General features: G+C 46.1%; 2 protein-coding genes across 2 annotated transcripts; both read left to right on the forward strand.

Moving 5' to 3' along the window:
* The first annotated feature begins 2,102 nt into the window (after positions 1-2,102).
* LOC146342827 (vomeronasal type-2 receptor 26-like) lies at positions 2,103-10,346 on the forward strand. Its single transcript, XM_084808651.1, has 3 exons — positions 2,103-2,326; positions 2,455-2,581; positions 9,332-10,346. The coding sequence occupies exon 3, from the start codon at positions 9,334-9,336 to the stop codon at positions 10,231-10,233; it is 900 nt and encodes a 299-aa protein (XP_084664777.1). The 5' UTR covers positions 2,103-2,326; positions 2,455-2,581; positions 9,332-9,333; the 3' UTR covers positions 10,234-10,346.
* Positions 10,347-18,910: 8,564 nt separating this feature from the next.
* LOC146342828 (vomeronasal type-2 receptor 26-like) lies at positions 18,911-21,863 on the forward strand. The gene is made up of 2 exons (XM_084808652.1): positions 18,911-19,017; positions 20,794-21,863. The coding sequence occupies exons 1-2, from the start codon at positions 18,911-18,913 to the stop codon at positions 21,110-21,112; spliced, it is 426 nt and encodes a 141-aa protein (XP_084664778.1). The 3' UTR covers positions 21,113-21,863.
* The last annotated feature ends 26 nt before the right edge of the window (positions 21,864-21,889 follow it).

The following is a 21,889-nucleotide window of genomic DNA, read 5'->3' on the forward strand; positions in this document are numbered from 1 at the left end:
TCACATTTTTTTTTTTTTTAACTTGGAAATGGCGGCGACGGGAGCCCGTCGGAAGACCGGCCGCCGCAGCCGCTGCCGCCGCCGAACTGCTGCCAAACCGCCGCCGCTTCCGCCGCCACCGCCGCCAGGGACATTCGCCAAAGGTAAGTCCCAGGGGGGGTGGGGGGGGGCTAACCGTTTCTCCATCAATTGCGGGGGGCTGAATGCGCTGGCATTCGGCCTCCCCGAGATTCATGGAGAAATTCTCTGACATCCCTAATTTCGCCAGAAACACAAATTGCGTAGTTGCTCGTCCACAACCCTTTTCATTTTGACTGAAGTATATCACTCAAAGTCAGAGGGGCCAAACCTTGATGGACAAACATTAGTTTTAACCCCAAATTTAATGTATTCAACCAAACCTGGCATTCAGCTGATATTTGGCCTGTCTTTAGACATAGGAGGATGTTGGGCACACTAGGGTTGGCGGACAATTTCTCCCCAAAACTTCGGGGGGCCAAGCACCAAAGTGTTCGGCCCCCCAAACAAGTTTCGGGGAGAAATTCTCTGCACCCCCGCCCCCCGCACCCCCCCCAGGACGGGACTTGCCTTTGGTGAATGTCCCTCCTGGCGGCAGGTCCGGCCGGCGATTCGGCGGGTCTTCGTCGGGGGCGGGAGCGGCAGCTGGTCTTTTGACCAGCTGCCGCCGCCGCCATTCCAATAAAAGAAAAAAAAAAACACCCGCGTGATAGGCTACGTGACGATTAACGTAGCCTATCACGGCTAGATTTGCAAAGTCAGCCATGATAGGCTACGTAAATCGTCACATAGCCTATCACGGGTGACTTAAAAAAAAAAAAAAAAAGCACGTACGGATAATGGCGGCCCCCATAGGGAGCCGCCATTCGCGTTCCTTATTTGGTCGCTGTAGTCTACGTAAAGATTTATATGGCTCCCTATGGGGGCTGCCATTTGCGTAGGTGCTTTTTTTTTTTTTTAAGTCGCCCGTGATAGGCTATGTGACGATTTACGTAGCCTATCACGGCTGACTTTGCAAATCCATGATAGGGTACGTTAATCGTCACATAGCCTATCACGGGGGCGGTTTTTTTTTTTTTACTTTTTAGTTCACGGCCGGGCGAGGCGAGGCGCCTCCTTCGTGGCCTAAATTTCGGCCGGGCGAGGCAGGAAGCCTCCCCCCCAGCCTGAATTTCGGCCGGGCGAGGCGGGACGCCTCCCCCCCGGCCTGAACTTCGTGGGGGGAGCAGCGAAGCACCTCCCCCCCACCACGAAAAGCTTCGAGGACAGGTAAGGGACTTTCGTGAACCCCTAGGGCACACAACTCGGAAGGCCTAGAATATTTCTTTGGAATTTTCTTTGGGTGGAATCCATAGTGACAATATTACTATAAAATTACTAGCCACTATAGAGTAGTTGGTTGACCAGTCAGATGTGCGATTAATAAATTTAATAATTTAAGAAAATGAAAATACTATAAGCACACAACTGAGCACCATATAACATTTGTTTTAACGTCTCGGCAGGAAAACCTTGGAGGGTGATGAAATGCGCTGACCTCCTTTGGCAAAGAAAAAAAGAGATGAATAATCTAACGACTCCTCTGAGCAATAGCCTGAGAGATTTGAGTTCTCCAAGAGCCAGACAACTGGAAAATCACTCCCCAATATTAGAAAGATTTCACCTGCTCAATCAGATCCCCATTTATCTGCCAGGAATGTTTAGTCTGTTTTTGAGTAAACAAAACTTTAGATTTGGCATAATCACCAATTTTTCAGTTTTACAATAAATTTCCAGGGCTCTTAATAACTGCCTCAGGCCAATAACTTAATAACTGCCTCAGGCATGTCAGAGAAAGAAGAATCGTGTCACAAAGGTCGATTTTACTATATGTCAGGCTGCTGCGGACGCAAATGGAATCCTGCGTAGGGGACGTCATTTGTGTCCCTATGCTAGCCTGTTATAGGCTATGCCTATATTTATGTATCCTGTCACGGCTAAAGCGGGGATGCAAATGACGTAGGGGACGCCATTTGCATCCCTGCTGTTGGCCATGATTGGCTACGTAAATATATACGTAGTCTATCCTGGCCAACAGCAGGGAAGCAAATGGCGTCCCCTACGGAGGACGCCATTTGCGTCCGCAGCACCCAGGCGGCGGGTGGAGGCCCCGCTGTGGATCTGCCTGGCCAGTAGCTCCGCAGAATGGCCACAGAGCGGAGCCAGCCGGGCAGGATTCCGGGGGAGAGGAACAGATCTCCCCCCCCATCAAGGAATTCGGGGGAGGGACAGATCGCCTCCCCTCACCTGCAGACCCCAGCAGATCCAGGTACGTGGGGTTTCATACACCCCTAGCATTCTTCCATGTCAAGTAATCACTTCTTCATTTGTACATCAGCTGAATAATTTTTTTAGGAGTACCACTTTTCCCTCATCCTAAACATTCTTTATACATAGGTTGTGCCAGTTTCTATCTGTAGTGCCTCCTGCCAGCCTGGGTATCGGAAGAGAAAGAAGGAAGGGGAGAAGTTTTGTTGCTATGATTGCAATCTGTGTCCAGAAGGGAAGATTTCAAATCAAACAGGTATGCGATGGGATGCACTAAATATTCCAGCAATTTGGGTTAATATAATACCATAGTACCATTTTAGAAGAGAGAGTTCTCAAAGCGTGCATGTCACTATTCGGTAAGTGTCAGAAATTGATCTGCATCATTCATCCTGACCCATTCAAACATTCCCAAATTAGGTAGATTTTTAAAATTATTATTTATGTACTTTACTGTAATTATTTAGTTCCAGGAACCTGAAAGGAATTGCTAGGAAGATTTGAATCCCCACCACGATTTCAGTGAAGGTCAATTCAAACATTCCCCTGCAAGTCACAAAGTGACAAGACCTCAAGTCAGGTACATAAATGCATGAACCAGCTGTTAATTGAGGACAGAATTGGGAAATGGAACCCTGCATAGTGCTTTAAATTTCTCAGCTAGTGAATAAGTCAGAAAATGGTTTTTCTTTTTAGTTTTTTCTATTCATTTGATTCATTTCCAGTGACCATAGCAAGTGAAAGCTGTCGAACACTTCAAAATAGTGAAGCTTTTCATCACTAAACGATCTGCCATAGCTGCCAGAAATTGCAGAAATCCACCTGTCTGTGCTCATTGGGGTCTGTGGCAGAATTCTCTACCACCCCTAGCTACATCTCCAGGGATTTGTGTGTGTCCTCATTTTAACTTGTGCCATGACAGTGTGAGTGCCCAAAGAACCCAGGTTGATGGGCTGTAAATAATCGTAATTGTAATCATAATCATGTAGGCAGAGTTATGTGAGTAGGGATGTACGAAAGTCACTTACCTGTTCACAGATTATGTTTATGGTGGGGGGGAGGTGTTCTGTCCCTCCCCCTGGAATCCTAGATGGGGGGGAGGTGCTCCGTTCCTCCCTCCCGGAATCCACTGCATCTGGTTGTGCTCCGCGGCAGCTCCGCAGAGCAGCCGGCCAGCATGAGCCAGGCCAGAGCCGTCCGCAGCCGGATTTCTGGCCGCGGAGGGCTCTGGGTAAAAAAACAAACAAAAAAAACCACGTATGTAAATATTTATGTAGGTTAAAACGGGGAATCAAAAAGGGACTCAAATAGCACCCACTACGCTATTTGCATTCCCCTTGATTTTCGCCGTCATAGCCTACATAAATATTTATGTAGACTAAGACGGGCAAAAATAAAGAATGCAAATGGTGGCGGCTGTAGCCGCCGCCATTTGCGTACGCGGTTTTTGATGTTTTTTAACCCACCCAGCCGTGATAGGCTACGTAAATATTTACGTAGCCTATCATCCCGTGTTGTTGTTTTTTTTAACCAAGCCATGATAGGCTACGTAAATCTTTGCGTAGCCTATCACGTCTTTTTTTTTTTTTTTACAAGAACAAGAGTGGAAATGGCGATGGGGGCAGCTGGTCTGAAGACCAGCCTCCACAGCCGCCGCCGCCCTGAAGATACGCCCCAGGTGAGTCTCGTCCCGGGGGGGATCCGCGGGGTGGCGGGGGGGTGGCAGGCCGAATGCACTGGCATTCGGCCTCACCGAGATCCATGGCGGAATTCTCTGCCATCCCTATCTGTGAGTGCTGTCCCCCTGTACATTCATTGAGTGACTCATTTCAATACTTGCTTCTAACATTTGTTAGAAGCAAACCCTGCTCTATCTAGGGATGTACGAAAATTCCGGCATGGATCTCGGGGAAGCCCAATGCCTGCGCATTTGGCCCACCAAAATCTGTGGAGGAATGGCCTGCCACCCCCCCACACCCCCCCGGGATGAGACTTACTGTGGGTGGATCTTCCTGGTGGCGGCGGTTCCGGTGGCGGTCCCGGCGGTGGTTCGGCAGTGGCAGCTGTGGCGGCTGGTCTTCCGACCAGCTGCCCTCGCCGCCATTTCCAGTTAAAAAAAAAAAAGTTATAGGCTACATAAAGATTTACGTAGCCTATCATGGCTAGGTTTTTTTAAAAAAAACTTGATAGGCTATGAAAATGTTTACGTAGCCTATCATGTCTGACTTTAAAAAAACAAAAACAAACCCGCGTGTACGCAAATGGTGGCGGCTGTAGCCGCCATTTGCGTAAGAACGTTTGTTTGTTTTTTTAAGTCAGCCATGATAGGCTATGTAAACATTTACATAGCCTATCATGGCTGACTGCAGGGACACAGGGAAACTGTGGCGGCTACAGCCACCGCCATTTGCGTCCCTGCTAGCCAGTGGCCGGATGTCCGGCTGCTGGCGGAGCCAGCCGGCAGCTCAGCAGAATCCCTGCGGAGCACAGCCAGCTGGCCAGGATTCCGGGGGGGGGGGAATGGAGTGCCTCCCCCTCTGGTGAGGATTCCGGGTGGAGGGATGGAACACCTCCTCCCCAACCATAAATATAATCTGTGAAAGGTTAAGTGCCTTTCGTACATCCCTAGCTCTTTCTGTTCAAAGTGCAATGAGCCCATTTCCTTCCCTGCTGGAACATTTCAGGCAGGAGGTGGCATTTGCAGGAGGGAAAGAGGAGGAAGAGACACTGCAAGAAAGGGGTGGAGCTCAGCCTATCAAGGTGGGCTCTGCCTAGACTCAGCATCTTCACTTCTGGGTTCCCACCCTCCCCCTAAAACCAGTAGGAGTCTAACTAGGCACTCCCTTTTGGAGGGCTGAGTAGGAATTTTTGCTTGCCACTGATTTGCATTTGCATGCAAGTGTTTTCACCTACTCCCTACTGGAGCTAGTAAAATTAAGATGGGGGGCTGCTTAAATAGGTTGATTTGGAGTTGGCAGGGATGTGCAGGAATTTTAGGTTAATAGATTTGGTGAGCACTCTCTGGCACTTTTATGGTGATCAACAAGAATGGAGGCCTGATGCAGGGGGGCTGTGTGACCCTTGAGAAAGGAAATGGTGTACCTTTGGGTACCATTCTGCCTGACCTACTCGGAGCTGTGTGTGGCACCAGGTTTCTGCACCCTTACATTGACATGTAGCCTTGAAAAGTTGCTGGGATCAATCTGACTCCTAACTTTGACAGAGTAGCTCACCATAAGGCAGGCTAGTTGTCTGCAGGAGAAGGTTTAATAGATTTCCGCACTTTTCTCATGCAGATCCTGGGTGGGGTGAATCACCCATGTTAAATAAATAGGTCCTAATTTATTCAGGCTCTCTTGAATTCCACTGTTCCTACTGCATCCACAAAAAGAGAGAAAGGTGCAATGCTTTATGGCAGGCGTGGGCCGCCACCTTTCGCTGACCACAAATGACACCTGCCACTGACTGACCACTGACATTAATGGCTGCTCCAGAAAACAACAACAACAAGAAGAAGAAGCAGCAAACATTTGTTTACAGCTATGGAGCAGTAAATAGGTCAACTGTATCTCCTTTCCACGCTAGATTTGACCGAATTACCTCTCTCTAATGGTCCCTGCCAAATTTCAGCAATGAATCTCTCTCTCTCTCTCTCTTTAACATCATCATGGGGCATAGGAGAATTGTGCGGGGTGCTGGGCGGTTATGGCCTCAGGATACCTTTGTGCAAAATGGGCCCTGTAGCCCATAGTTTCCCATCCCTGCTTGATGGTGTGATAAAATAAATATATTTTCTGACAATTCACAAGTAACCTAAACAGTGAAACTAAATAATAACTATTAAATATTTTACTGCTATTATTAATAATGAAAATAAGCAGCAGCAGCAGCATTCGGGACTAACTAAGCTGATCTCCTCTCATGTTCCATCTGTTAACTGTTTGGAGTTCATCATGTTCCAGCATGCTGTTCCTCGGTATTCTTTTGATCTGCTGAGAATTTCTTGTGAGTTCCACCAGAACAAATGTATATTTGATTATGTACACTCACCTTCCCCAACCCAAAGGGAGTATTTCTGTGCTTCTGGCTGACCAATGCTTTTATGTGCATATTATGCTTACTAGCCCAGAATACTCTGATGAAAAGTGCTAGTGGACATGCACTTCCTTACCTGGCCGTACTAGAAGAAATATATTTTTTTCTCACATTTTAATTTGAGTAAAAGTTACAGATAGACACACAAGCACACACACAGAGGGGTGGGGGATAGCCCTTCTCTTCTGAATGTATTGTTGCTTCTTGTGAGCTTCAGGTTAAGTCTTTCTATTCCAACTTCTAATAAACTGGAGTTCCCAAGCTTCCTAGGGGAAAGGGACAGTCAAAATGTTAGAAAGAGGAAGAATTCTCAGAGATATCACAGAGAAGAATTTAAGCTCTTATAGGCACTGGAAGGAAGAATGAAATTGGAGGGCTGCCCCTTTTTTTAGTAACAGTAATGCTATCAGACAGATGTGGACAATGTTTTTACCGCAACAGTCACATGCAGGTGGAGGTGGCAGGTCAGTGGTACAGATACCTGCAGGTTCAAATGCACACACACAAATATAGACTCATCACCCACTCATCATATTTCAATGAAAAAGATGAGGAGGCCTTGACTGCCCCACTAAAACCAACATGAGCCTTCTACATTCAAGACAGAGACAGGGAATCCAAATGTAATGTAAAGCTAGGGATGTCAGATAATTTCGACACGAATCTCAGGGAGGCCAAATGTCAGTGCATTCGCCCCCCCGAAATCGGTGGCGAAACGGTCTGCCCCCCCACCGCCCCGGGACGGGACTTACCTTGGGCGAATCATCCTGGTGGTGGCAGCTCCGGCGGTGCTGCGGCGGCCGTGCTGCGGCGGCGGTGGCGGCGGCGGCCGGTCTTCCGACCAGCTGCTGCCACAACCATTTCCAGTAAAAAAATACAAAAAACAAAAAAAGTGATAGGCTACGTAAAGATTTACATAGCCTATCATGGCTAGGTTTTTAAAAAACACCGTGATAGGCTACATAAATGTTTACGTAGCCTATCACGGCTGTTTTAAAAGAAATCAGCTGTGATAGCTGATTTCTTATTTTATAACGCCATGTGCGTTCCTTATTTTGACACGTCTTAGTCTACGTAAACATTTACGTAGACTAAGACGGCGAAAATAAGGGGAACACAAATAGCGTAGCGTCTATTTCGTTTTTTTTCTTTTAAATCAGCCTTGATAGGCTACGTAAACATTTACTTAGCCTATCACGGCTGACTGCAGGGAGGCAAACGGCGGCGGCTACGACCGCCGCCATTTGCGGACCTGGCTGGCCAGGATTCGGGGGGAGGAGGGACGGAGCGCCTGCCCCCCGGCCAGAATTTCGGGAGGGAGGGACAGAGCACCTCCCCCCTGCCAGAATTTCGGGGGGAGGGACGGAGCGCCTCCCCCCCACCGCAAATCAATGTCGTTAAAAGGTAAGTGACTTTTGTACATCCCTATTAAAGCGTAGGGATGGACGAAAGTCCCTTACCTGTTCTCAAAGCTTGCTTCGTGGTGGGGTGGTGCTTCAGTTCTCCTCCCGAAATTCAGGCCGGGGGAGAGGCGCCCCATCCCTCGCCAGCAAAATTCAGGCCAGGTAGAAGCGCCCCGTCTACCTGGCCGCGAAAAAAAAGTAAAAAAACACACACAGACACCCGTGATAGGCTACGTAACGATTTACGTAGCCTATCACATCTAGATTTCCAAAGTCAGCCGTGATAGTCTACGTAAATCATTATGTAGCCTATCATGGGTGACTTTGAAAAAGAAAAAAAACCCGTACACAAATGGCGGCTCCCATGGGGACCGCCATTTGCGTTCCTTATTTTGACACGTCTAGTCTACGTAAAGATTTACATTGACTACGGTGAAAATAAGGGCAACGCAAATAGCGTTCCCTTATTTTCGCTGTAGTCTACGTAAATCTTTACGTAGAGTAGACGTGCCAAAATGAGGAACGCAAATGGCGGCGCCCATGGGCTGCTGCCATTTGTGTATGCATTTTTTTTTTCCAAAGTCTCCCGTGATAGGCTACGTGACGATTACGTGGCCTATCACGGCTGACTTTGGAAATCTAGCCTTGATAGGCTACGTAAATCGTTACATAGCCTAACATGGGTGTGTGTGTGTTATTTTTTACTTTACTTTTTTTTTTTTGCAATGGTGGCCGCTGCCCCCGCCCCCAACAAACCGCCGCTGAACCGCTGCTGGGACCCGCCGCTGAGAGGAACATTCGGCCACGGTAAGTCCCATCCCGAGGGGGGAGGGGGGCCGGCGGAGAATTTCCGCACCAATTTCAGGGGGGCGAATGCATTGGTATTCGGCCTCCGAAGATTCGGGGAGAAATTCTCCGCCATCCCTAAATTAAGCGGAGAAAGGGGAGTGGATTCATGAGCTATTTGACCATTTTAAACCATTGGGATTTAGGATAATAATTCATGGGGCAGAAAGTTTCTACCCATGAGCACCCATCAAAGGATCATTCCAGGATGTTAACATAATGAAGGAAGGGTTGGTGTTTGGCCAGCAGGATGAGGATGAGATATCAATTAAACTTATAGAATCATAGAATAGTAGGGTTGGAAGGGGCCTACAAGGCCATCGAGTCCAACCCCCATGAAGAAGTTACCAATGGTAACTTCTTCATGAAGAAGTTACCATTCAGATGATGGACCCCCGAAAGTTGCAGTTTGTTCTTTTTTGAAGGTAGCATGACAAGACAGATCGGAATTGCATATCTCAGACAGAAATGTAATGGCGGTGGATACATTTAGTAGTATCCCTCTGCTAAATCAAAATGCCTTCCCTGAACATGAACTCCTCATGTGAAACTACAAGAAAAGAATTGGCAGAAGCAGAGACTCTAGAGTCAAAATTAATCATGGAAATTATTTCCAGTTTACATATGAATAAGCATACTGATGACCCCTTCTCTTTTTTCAGACATGAATGACTGTTTTGAATGTCCAGAAGATCAGTTTCCAAGCAAGGACAGAGATCAATGCATTCATAAAAGTGTAACCTTCCTGTCCTATGAAGAACCATTGGGGAAAAGTTTAGCCACAGCTGCCATTTCATTCTCCTTGGTCACGGCCTTTGTGCTGCAAGCTTTTATTAAGCACAGAGATACCCCCATAGTCAAAGCCAACAACCGAGGCATCACCTACACTCTCCTTATCTCTCTCCTGCTCTGCTTCCTCTCTGCTTTGTTATTCCTTGGCAAGCCTGGGAAACTGACCTGCCTTTTCCAACAACCAATGTTTGGTTTGATCTTCTCAGTGGCTGTTTCTTGTGTGTTGGCCAAAACCATCACAGTGGTTGTAGCTTTCATGGCCACCAAGCCAGGATCTTGCATGAGGAAATGGGTGGGGAAAAGGCTGGCCAACACCATTATACTTTTTTGCACCCTCATTCAAGCTGGCATTTGTGCCATGTGGCTGGCAACCTCTTCCCCATTCCCTGATATAGATACGCACTCAGCAATTGAAGAAATCATTGTGCAATGCAATGCAGGTTCGTCCACCATGTTTTACCTTGCCCTGGGCTACATGGGCCTGCTGGCCATTATCAGCTTCACTGTGGCTTTCTTAGCCAGGAATTTGCCAGATGCTTTTAATGAAGCCAGGTTTATCACCTTCAGCATGCTGGTGTTTTGCAGTGTTTGGTTGTCTTTTGTTCCAACCTACCTGAGCACCAAGGGGAAAGACATGGTTGCTGTGGAAATCTTCTCTATCTTAGCTTCCAGTGCTGGGTTACTAGGTTGTATCTTTTCCCCCAAATGCTACATTATTATGCTAAGGCCTGAGCTGAACAAGAGGGAGCAGCTAATAAGGAGAAAGAATTAAATGCGTAGTGGGTTACATGTGGCCAGTTGTCCCCCCCCCCTGCTTTTTTTTTTTTTGATGTTCCCTAACAATCCCCACACCAGTATCAATGCACTAATAAAGGACCATCACCGGCTATGAAAAAAAAAACTCATTTCCCCTTTCAGTCAAGGAACACAGGGAGTGTACACCTTGCTTTAATGGAAAATCTCAGACCCACAGGGCTCCCGGCAGCATTTCCTTAGAAGGAAAAATGCAGCTTTTTTCTCACTCTTGAATTGGTGCTTCTGCAGTGATTACTGTGGCAGAGAGGCATGTGCAGCCACTGGTGGGTAGGAACGGAACCCCAGGCTCTGCAAAGTTGCCCCCTTTCCCAAAATATAGTAGCAATCTGTAATAAACTGTAGTTCCTCTGCAGGTCAGGACTCTTTTGAAACATAACTCCTTCAAGGAAGGGATGGTGTTGCTTGGGGGAGCCTTCAACTCAGTAGTTAATTCCTCTTCAGACAAGTCTAGACTAAAAACCTAAGTAAAAAGAGATCATGGGAGATGTCATGGAATCAATTTACAAAGCACAACTCTGTCTTCCGGGCCTGTCAATCATCATTTTAGAGGAATTTAAGGACTAGGGAAGTCAGCCACATCATGATCATGGTTGAAGATGTTTTTCTTTAATATCTTTCTAGAGCAATACGACAATGGAACCAATGACTTAGGGAGGTAGTGGGCTCTCCCACACTGGAGGCATTCAAGATGAGGCTGGACAGCCACCTGTCAGGGATGCTGTGACTTGGATTCTTGCATTTAGCAGGGGGTTGGACTCGATGGACTTTTTGTCCCTTTCAACCCTACCATTCTACATAGGGATGCACGAAACTCACCTCCGAGTGTGCCGGTGGTGTTCCACGGGGGGGAGGCGATCCGTTCCTCCCCCCAGATTCATCCCCGGCTGGCTCTGCTCTGCAGCAAGTCAGCAGAGCTGCCGGCCATGTCCGTCCACAGCCGCCCTGCCTGTCTTCAGATGCAATTTGCGTCCGGCGTAGCAGGCGCCAATTGTGTCCCTGCTCTTTGCCGTGATAGGCTACATAAAGATTTACATAGCCTATCATGGCAAATGACAGGGACACAAATGGTGTAGCAGGCGCCATTTGCATCCCTGCTCTATTCTGTGATAGGCCACGTAAAGATTTATGTAGCCTATCACGGCAAATGGCAGGAATGCAAATGGTGTCTGCTACGCCGGATGCCATTTGCATCTGAAGACAGCCAGAAGCAGATGGGACAGGTGGCAGCGGCTGGCCGGCAGAAGGTAGGATCCGGCCCTGCGTGGTTTTCCCTGGCCATGTCCGTCCAATGCCACCCTGCCTGTCCTCGGAAGCAAATGGCGTCCGGCCTAGCGGGCGCCATTTGTGTCCCTGCTCTTTGCCGTCTTAGGCTATGTGAAGATTTACATAGCCTATCACGGGAAATGGCAGGGATGCAAATGGCGTAGCAGGCACCATTTGCTTCCCTGCTGTGTGCCATGATAGGCTACGTAAAGATTTACGTAGCCTATCACGGCAAATGGCAGGAACGCAAATGGTGTCCACTACACCATTTGCGTCTGAAGACAGCCAGGTGCAGATGGGACATGTGGCAGCGGCCGGCTGGCAGAAGGTAGGATCCGGCCCAACGTGTATTCTTTCGTTCCGCCACGGACTCCGGGGGGCCAGATTCTAAGAAGAATCATTGGAGTCTGTGGCAGAATTCTCTGCCATCCCTAATTCTATGATTCCATGATTCTATGATTCTACGATCTCATGTTGTACATGCAATGATCGAGCCTAACCCATATCCGCGACTGCATCTTCCTGCTTTCTCAAGGCTGGGTGAGAGTGAACAGAAGACTTCTGGGTTACTTACTGCCTTGTACAAACCAGCAGAATTCTTAAACTGGATGAATGAATATTTCCAGAAACTGTGCTCTGACTGGAAAATCCCGCTTTGCATTCATAATTTCTGGAGAAGTAATGTTACGGTCTATGCAATGAATATACATACATGTATTACACACCGACGATGTGCGGGATGTTTTTCTGTAAATAAATTAAGATAGTCAGGAAGAAGAAAGAAAGTGATATCCCCTACTGTTCAATCCTCTGTTAACAGTGTTGGATTCCCACAACAAATGTGAACAAGTCAATACAGTGGTGAGGCAGCATTGGGTAAGGAGTAGGGGTGGACAAAAGTCCCTTACCTGTCCTCGAAGGACGTTCGCGGTGGGAGGGAGGCGCTTTGCTGCTCCCCCCGTGAAGTTCAGGCCGGGGGGGAGGCTTCCCGCCTCGCCCCGGCTGAAATTCAGGCCGGGGAGGAGGCTTCCCGCCTTGCCCGGCCGCGAACGTGAAAGTTTTTTTTTTTAAAAAAAAACGCCCCCTGATAGGCTACGTGACGATTAACGTAGCCTATCCCGGCTAGATTTGCAAAGTCAGCCATGATAGGCTACGTCAATCATCACGTAGCCTATCACAGGTGACTTTTAAAAAAAAAAAAAGCGCGTACGCTAATGGCGGCCCCCATAGGGAGCCGCCATTCGCGTTCCTTATTTAGTCACTGTAGTCTACGTAAATGTTTACGTAGACTACGGCGAAAATAAGGGCAACGCAAATAGCCCTTGTTTCTCTTATTTGCCCTTATTTCTCTTATTGCCCTTATTTCTCCCTGAAACTTGTTCGGGGGGCCGAACATGTTGGCGCTCGGCCCCCCGAAGTTTCTGGGAGAAATTCTCCGCCAACCCTAGTAAGGAGACATAGTTGTAGGATATCTGGCATTTCTATTCTGCCTTTAACATCAGCTGGTTATGCTGAACTTTTCCCACAAAGAAAAACAAAACAACCTAACTCTTCAAAGAATGTGTGAAGCAGTCTTGGAGACACAGGGGTTAACGCCACTCCCCACCACTGATACAGCAGGCAGCCATGCCCCTAGAAACCATACTGACGTGCATACAAGGGACTCCTCTGCATAAGGGGTCGCAAATGGATCTCCTTCATATGGAGATGCTCAAGCATGTGTATGCACATAGAACCCATTCTCCTGAACACAGAGCATGCATGTGTGCCCACCAGATACATCCATAGTGGTGGGTCATGCCTTCCAGGTGTGGCCAGGCTCCCCACTCATAACACATTAGGTGTTTGTATGTACACCTTGAAAATTAGTTCCTGAACTTGCCCCAGTGGGTGAGAGAGTCTAACCAGAGCTGACTGAAGTCCATGTAAACGTTCAATATGTTTGAAAATATATATTTAAACCCTAAGCAGGACAACAAGGGATGTCCTCTCAACTTTGCTGAGGCTTGTTAGAAAACAACATATTAAAGCATCAAATAAAATAGCTCTAGTATACCAAAGTTGCAATAGGCCCGACTAGCAGCAGTCTGAATTGTTACTTAGCTCCACTTAAACTTCTCTCAATCCAAAGGAGTTAACCTTATTTTTAAAGCTTCCAATTAAATAGCAGCGTAGTCCACACCTTGTGGGAAAAGGAAGGGGGCAAAGAAAAGGAATGTGTAACTACCTATCCCAAGGAGTAGCTGAGTAACAGTCTCCTGTGGGCACAGATGTAGATTGGAGGAGACCACTGACAGGGTCCAAGGTGTAGGACCCTCACCCAGCAAAGTGCAGATAGGAAAAATAATCCAGGTAGAAAGTTGAGTGAATGTTTCGGCTATTGGGCTTCGGCTATTGGGCGGTATAGAAATAAATAAATAAATAAATAAATAAATAAATAAATAAATAAATAAATGTTTCAAAACGGAAAAGCGTGGTGACGTCTGAGCCCCATCAGTGGGTAAAATGAAATAGTGTGTTTGTATGTGTGTGGAGGGGTGGTGGTAGCAGTGAATCAACCTACTCAGGAGCTAGGCATCTAGCCCCCAAAGGCTAGTTTATAAATTATGGCTAGCTGCAGCCTTAAATACTGAAGAAGGGACATGGCCAAAGGAAGGCATTCCACATTTTCTCAAAATATGGCAGCTGGGACTAAACAGAGATCAGGGAGCTATCGACTCAGGCCAGCTTGCAGAGTTTTGGGTGGTTGGTTTTGTAGCTGTTGTTTTTAATTGAGATTCACATAACTTGCAGGTGCAATTTGTGCAAAATTAAGCATATTACGGCTGCAATTTATGCAAATTCAGTAAATTAAGCCCAACATTTGGATAACTTATGCAACTTCTACCCGCAGTTTGCGTAAATGGCAGTTGAAAGACCAATCTGATAAAGTTCCTGGATTTTGGTGGGAAAGGGCCATGGCTGAACTCACAAATGGAAGCCAAGCGGGGTGAGGGGCGGGGGTCTGTGGAAGTCTGTTTCCCCCCCCAAAAAAGGGATGGATTTCCTTGTGACAGCCATCCCCAATGGTAATGTATGCATTTCTTTCTGTAAACACATATCTCATGTTTTCACTGCATGGTCTATATTCTGTTAACAAGTTTCTTGGTACCAGTTCTTTCCAAACTCAGGATTTGTGGTACAAAACTAGCACAAAACATTGTCACAGGTTTGGAGGTGATATGAGATTGTGGACATTTCAGCCTTCACCAGGCCCATGTAAGGATATGTCATTTCCACGATCTTGGTGCCAGCACAAAACTCAGGATTTGTGGCACAAAATCATGCAAAATTAACACAAAACTTCTCCTATGTTTCAAGGAGATAGGAGAATATGATTTTCTTATCATTCTCTATGCTAGATGTTTCTGATTTTGGTGACAGCACAAAATGTGGGATTTGTGGCAGAAAATGGCGCAAAACTAGCACAAGATGTTGGCAGCACTTCAGAAGTGATATAAGATTGTACAAATTTCAGCTTTTGCCAGGCCCCACCTAAGGGGATGTCATTATCACACTTTTGGTGCTGGCATAACATTGAGGATTTGTGACACAAAATGGCATGAAGCTGGCACAAAACGTTGGCATAGGTTCAGAGGAGAGATGAGAATGCGGATTTGTTTTAATCATTCACTCTGCCACACCTGAGTGTATGCCATTTTCACCTTTGGGGTACTGGCACAAAACTCAGGATATGTGTCACAAAATAGCACAAACATAGCACAAAACATTGGCACAGGTTTGGAGGCGACATGAGAATGTGGAAATGTTTGTGTTCGCCAGGACACACCTAGGGGTCTGTGATTTTTATGCATTGGGTTGTGGCACAAAACTCTGGACTGGTGGCACAAAGCAGCACCAAAATAGCACACAACTTTGGCATATATTCTGAGGTAATTTTAACAATGTTGGTTTCTATGTGTGTTCTCTATGAACCCACATTTGATGTAGCAGTACACAGTTGTGTGTGGAGGCACAGCACCTGGGATTTCTGGCACAAAACTAGCACAAACTGTTGGCATATATTTGGAGAAGGTATTAGTTTCAGGGGCTCACAAAGAAAATCAGGGATCCTATTTCCTCTTAGGTTCTCTGACTAAATATTCGAAGGTACAACCGTGTAGTATCACCCTGAGAAAAGATGACTCCCAACTCCTTTATGAAATTGGGGCTGGGCAGTTGCATCATGTCGAACTGCATCACTACCACAGTCGAGCTGATGAGTTCATCTTATGGCCCAAAATGGCTGCTGCTATTTCCTCACCATCTGAAAACTGTCTGCTTGTAGCGCCAGCAGAGAAAACATGTGGTCAAGAAATAATTATCTGCCTTGTCATTATCCACATCAGTGTAATTCCCCAGTGAAAGGAGCACAGGTTTTTCCGAAGGCTAGAAAACAACACTGAAGTGAGTAGGAAAGTGGTTACATAAACCCTTCCAGTTGTGTCATTCAAGGCAATGGGCAGGCAGGGCTCTGTCATGTTGATCTGTGACACTCCTTTTTTCAGGTCGTATAGGACGGACTTCACCAGTTCATTGGCAGTCTCTGGGATGCCTTAGGCATGCATTCGTACCCTGCTGCTGCTAGGGACAAGGTTGTTAAGTCTGCAGGCAAAATCAGGTGACAGCCAAGGTTGCCTCCTTATGCCAGGCATAGGTTGTAGATGAATGCAGGGATGTTTGCATCTAGAGGGAAGCTGGAAGAATAGTGGGATGGCAGCACTATACTTGTTGCTTCTGCTGTTTCTCTGGGTGTGTGAAGTAGATACAATAAAACGCCTCACAACAGAACCTATCCCTGTTCCACATGAGTCATATCAGTCAGGGGGCCTCCTTATTGGTGGGATGGTTTCTCAGATCATTCACCATTTTCCAGAATTTTCTTTCAAGGAAATTCCTTGGCAGTCTTTCTCTGACTTTATCATGTAAGGAATTCCTTGTTCTCCTTTTTATTGTAAATACAAAAACGCTGAAGGAACATCGGCCATCTCCTTCAGAACTAATTTATTTTCAGTGGTTGTATGCATTTCACCCAGCTGATGTATATAATAGGGAAAATGTCATTGTGTTGTGTGAATTCATGTGTTTGTGTTGGGGGGATTTGTCCTTTCACTCCTGACACCATATTTGGATAAGCATTCATACAGCGGAATAATTTGCAAGGTGGGAAGAATTTCATGGGAGACGTTGATGCAACAAAATACAAAGGGGAAAAGTCACCTCTTGCAAAAGTTCCAAGTCTTGCTGTCCCACTAAACTTTGAATGGGAAAAAAGACAAAACAAACCCATGGTTGATAAGATTGAGGCTGGCAAGCAGAGAAACAAGTATAAATAGATTAAAAACAAAACAAAAATCAATCTCGAAAGAATAGATAGAGATAGATGATGATGATGGTAGATAGATAGATAGATAGATAGATAGATAGATAGATAGATAGATAGATAGATAGATGATAGATAGAGATAGGTATTTATCAGAAATTACTGATCAAGGTTGATGTCAGTGTTGGATGACACCCTGAGAGTGGCAGAATGTAAGAAAATAACTACTTCTAAAACTGAGCAGAAATGGATGCTGACAGAAATTGAGGTAAAATGGGGCCCCTGAGAAACAGGAGGGAGGTAACAGCATACTCATAATAACCTCAAAGTTTGCAGAAGGGTACAGAATCTTAATTCTTAATTGGAATTCTTACCACTTACCCCTTACCACTCAATGTCAACAAGCACACTCCTGCTAGGCAGTGAGGGTACCCTGTAACATTTTATTGTAGATGTAACTTGTATGTGATGATATGCTTGGTAGGAGTCTTGTCAGATATTATTGTTATGTATTCATTTCTAAAATGCCTGGAAATAAAGCAGAATTCCACGGGGCACACCTGTTATACATCATGTGAGGCATAAGGCACAATTGTGGTCCTGTGTTAAAGATAAGAAGGCTGAATAGCCAGCACAGTGGGAAATTGGCGGAGGGGGGCAATAGTTCTATGGCTTATACTGGGAAAATGGCTCAGCCAATCTGAAATTTGCCTGTATAGGAGAGGTCTGTTTCAGGATAGTCTGTGGTGACGTTGAGGTAGAACTGATAGGAAAGTACTTATTTTTAGGACTTTCCATTTTGATGAGTGACCTCCAGCAGTTTGACTCATTTTGCCCCCCCCCCCCCGATAGACTTACATGGGGTTCACATTGTAGTAATGTTTTCTCCATTTGTAGAGTGTCTTTTGGAAAACAGTTTGTCTTCTCAGGTAAGGGAAAAAGTGTAATATGTGCTATGTCCCAGAAATATTGTGAGGGAGTTAAAGATTTTGAAACGTGTGGTATTGTTCATCCCATTTTGGGGTATGATATGCAATCACCTCTTGTTTGCAGGCTGGGAGGGGGAATACAGTGGAGTGAGAGTGCAGCCCACTTGTAGAATGGGGGCATCTCAACCTTTTTGGCTAAGATGAGCTATTGTAAGGAGCTGTTTTCTGAGGGGACTGTGAAAGACACACAGCGCCTGTACAGGCTTGCCCTTCCCCTGTTACTGGTCAGTAGATGCTTAGCAACCAACTGTCAGTCAATGAGGCCTACAATTACTTTTCAGTAGGGGTGAATGAAAGTCACTTACCTTTTCTCGCAGCTTTTTCGCGGTGGGGGGGAGCGCTTCGCTGCTCCCCCCGCAAAGTTCAGGCCGGGGGGGGGAGGCTTCCCGCCTCGCCCGGCCGAAATTCAGGCCGGGGGGGGAGGCTTCCCGCCTCGCCCGGCCGAAATTCAGGCCGGGGAGGAGGCTTCCCGCCTCGCCCGGCCGCGAACACGGAAGTAAAAAAAAAAACAAAAAAAGTCCCCTGATAGGCTACGTGACGATTCACGTAGCCTATCACGGCTAGATCTGGAAAGTCAGCCGTGATAGGCTACGTGAATCGTCACGTAGCCTATCACGGGTGACTTTAAAAAAAAAAAAAAGCGCGTACGCGAATGGCGGCCCCCATAGGGAGCCGCCATTCGCGTTCCTTATTTAGTTACTGTAGTCTACGTCAATGTTTACGTAGACTACGGCGAAAATAAGGGCAACGCAAATAGCGTTGCCCTTATTTTCGCCGTAGTCTACGTAAACATTGACGTAGACTACAGCGACCAAATAAGGAACGTGAATAGCGGCTCCCTATGGGGGCCGCCATTATCCGTACACACTTTTTTTTTTTTTTTTAAAGTCACCCGTGATAGGCTACGTGATGATTCACGTAGCCTATCACGGCTGACTTTGCAAATCTTGCCGTGATAGGCTACGTGAATCGTCACGTAGCCTATCAGGGGACGTGTTTTTTTTTTTTCTTTCATTGCAATGGCGGGGGCAGCAGCCGGTCAAAAGACCAGCTGCCGCTCCCGCCCCGCTCGAACACCGGACAAACCGCCAGCCGGACCCGCCGCCGGGAGGGACATTCAGGGAAGGTAAGTCCCATCCCGGGGGGGGCGGGGGGCGGGGGGGGCGGAGGATTTCTCCCCGAAACTTGTTCGGGGGGCCGAACACGTTGGCGCTCGGCCCCCCGAAGTTTTGGGGAGAAATTCTCCGCCATCCCTACTTTTCAGTCCTGGGCTGCACCACTAGGGACAGGTTTGATTTTAAGGAAAACCTACCTTTAGGGAACTTACCACTACTGGACTCCCTTCCCTCCATTTTCTTTTATTGTTTAGACACTTACTTTAAATCATGTATTCATTTGGGTGCTTGATTTGTGTCCTCCTTGTAGGGCTGGGCTGGCTCAAATTTACGATGACAAATCCTCTTTTTTTTCTCACATGGTCCGAAGCGGCTGCGTAACTCTACTGTGTTTCACAATCTGAGACAAAATCGTTTCCAAAGCAGCATTCCGATGCAAAGAGAGTTTCCCCACCAGCCAGCCATTCTGGACTATTAAGAAGTCCTTCATTGCCCAGAGGATGTTAACTTAAAAGCCTTGACCTAAGGACCATGGTGGCAGGGGGAGAGAAATAGATCTACCTCTTAATAATATAAGAGGCATAGCTAGGTGCCATTGATCTGCACCTCATATCTTTTCCCCCCATTGTTAAAAAAGAAAAGGGTAGCTTTCTAATTAGCTTTATCAAAGATCTCAAAGGCGCGTCAATGTTCAGATTGCAAGAGGAAGAAAGAGATTAATCTCCCTCCCGCCGAGAGAGGGGGAGAGAGAGAGAGAGAGAGAGAGAATACACTCTGATCTCTTGTATTCATGATCACTGGAGACTTTGTGAGTATGACTACAATTGATTTCTACTATCCTGAATTTGGATCTCAAACGCACACAGGCTCTTTGAGCATGGAAGGCATGCACAAATACTTAATACCATCATATCAGGATTAAAAATAAAGCTGCCACATTGCATTTAGTCTGTAGAATGCAATACTTACTATGCCTTTTACCTGAAACTCTGTTAAGGTAAAACACCTTCATTCTCAGATTCACTCAGCAATCTCTTTTTAGTTGTGTGCTCACATTCACATCTTTCTTTCACCAGATCAACTGTCTTCACTCATAGAGCTCTGTGTTTTCCCTCCCTGTCTCTTCCCTGACAATCTTCATGGCAGTTTTCTCCCTACATCAGAGCCACTTGAATATCTGCTCTGCTATTACAAGAATGATGACAATTCATGATGATAAGGCTTGGCTTGAAATTCCATTTTTTCTGCAGTGGTTTCCTGTTTCTGTAGTATTATTATGAACTTCCTTTCCATGGTAATTACATCTTGCCATGATTATATGTTCTCAGAACCAGCAGTGATTTCTCCCCCCACCCAAAAAAGTGTGATATGATTGCACAGATAAAGGAAAATTGGGAACATGAACAGCAGCCATTGTTTTTTCCCTGGACTTCTGTACTGCTGCATGGGGCCAGTGCACAAATGCAGAAGCAGGGGTGGGGGATTTCATCTCCACTGTACTGATAATGATCTAGCAACATGGTCAAGTCCTTGGCAGGTCCAGCCCTACCAGGAGACAGAGGGTGGCAGCTGCCTTAGGTGGTAGATGCTGGGAGGCAGGGAGATTCAGCAAGATATTGAGACAATGTATCTGATATGGGCTTAAGGAAAACAACTACGCCCACATCACAATGAACTAATAAAAGAGCATTATTACAGTTGGCAAGCAGAACAAACCAATACTGTGATCAAACAACCTTGTGTGTTGTATAATTCTCCAGTGAACGACTGTCTATCTTTATCTTCAGAGTGATGACCAAGTTCTACCAGCACATCTTGGCCTTGGCTTTTGCTGTAAATGAGATCAACGAGAATCCAAAGATCTTACTGAATGTCACACTCGGATTCCACATCTATGACAGCTACAATGATGCTCAGATGACCTATCGTACCACCCTGGACCTTCTCTTCAAATCCCATAGCTTTGTCCCCAACTATGAATGTGGTGCCCACAGAAAACTAGTAGCTGTCATTGGGGCACTTGCCTCTGTTACCTCATTCCGCATGGCACAAATCTTAAGTCTCTACAAGATTCCACATGTAGGATCTGTGCTTCAGAGATTATAGCAGCTTCAGTGATCTTGTCTGCAGTGCACTCTTTCTCTTGCCTCTCCAGCATTGTAATTTTTAGTTTAGGAAGAGGGAGATGAAGGAACAAGTCTTTCCTTATGATGAAAAAGACACCAGATGAGGACTGGATAAAGAAGGCATATGGAAGAGCAATCAGAGCAGAGTCAGTCATAGTTACAAGATCTCCTTATCAAAAATCGCATCCCCATGTCCGCACATTTTAGGCACAAGAATTGGCAACACTTCTGAAAGCTGCCAATTCAATCAGGATTTACATTAGCAAAAATCACTTGCATGAAATTGCACACATTATTATCCACTCCTCCTAATCCATTGCTACAATTATGACATATTTGCTTTCAGACTGAACACTATTTAAAAACAGCTGTGAATAATCAGAAAAATTGTACATCATGGAGATATAACAAGATAAGCAATATCTTCCCAAACAAGCACTACCAGCAGGAACCCCTGGTGGGCAGGAGATAGGACTCTGAAAGACTATATCTCCCCCCAGCACAGATATTTTGACACCACCTTTCAGAGGAGCAGGTCCCACATCCTTTGTTCCTTTGTTGTTATGCCAGTATGGGGGAAAATGCATTTAAATGTAGAAAGGTCTGAAGTAACATTTTCATATTTTGCCTAATGCTGTAGATGTATTCATGATTCTATCATAATTCATCTCCCAGTGTAAATGTTACATAAATTTTATCTCTGACAATTTATTAGAATTTTGCTCAAAGGCATTTGCTAACAGATCTTTCTTTGAAA

Source organism: Heloderma suspectum, chromosome 6, assembly GCF_057233095.1.
Source record: "Heloderma suspectum isolate Gila_16-S chromosome 6, 16-S_ref, whole genome shotgun sequence".
Taxonomy (NCBI): domain Eukaryota; kingdom Metazoa; phylum Chordata; class Lepidosauria; order Squamata; family Helodermatidae; genus Heloderma; species Heloderma suspectum.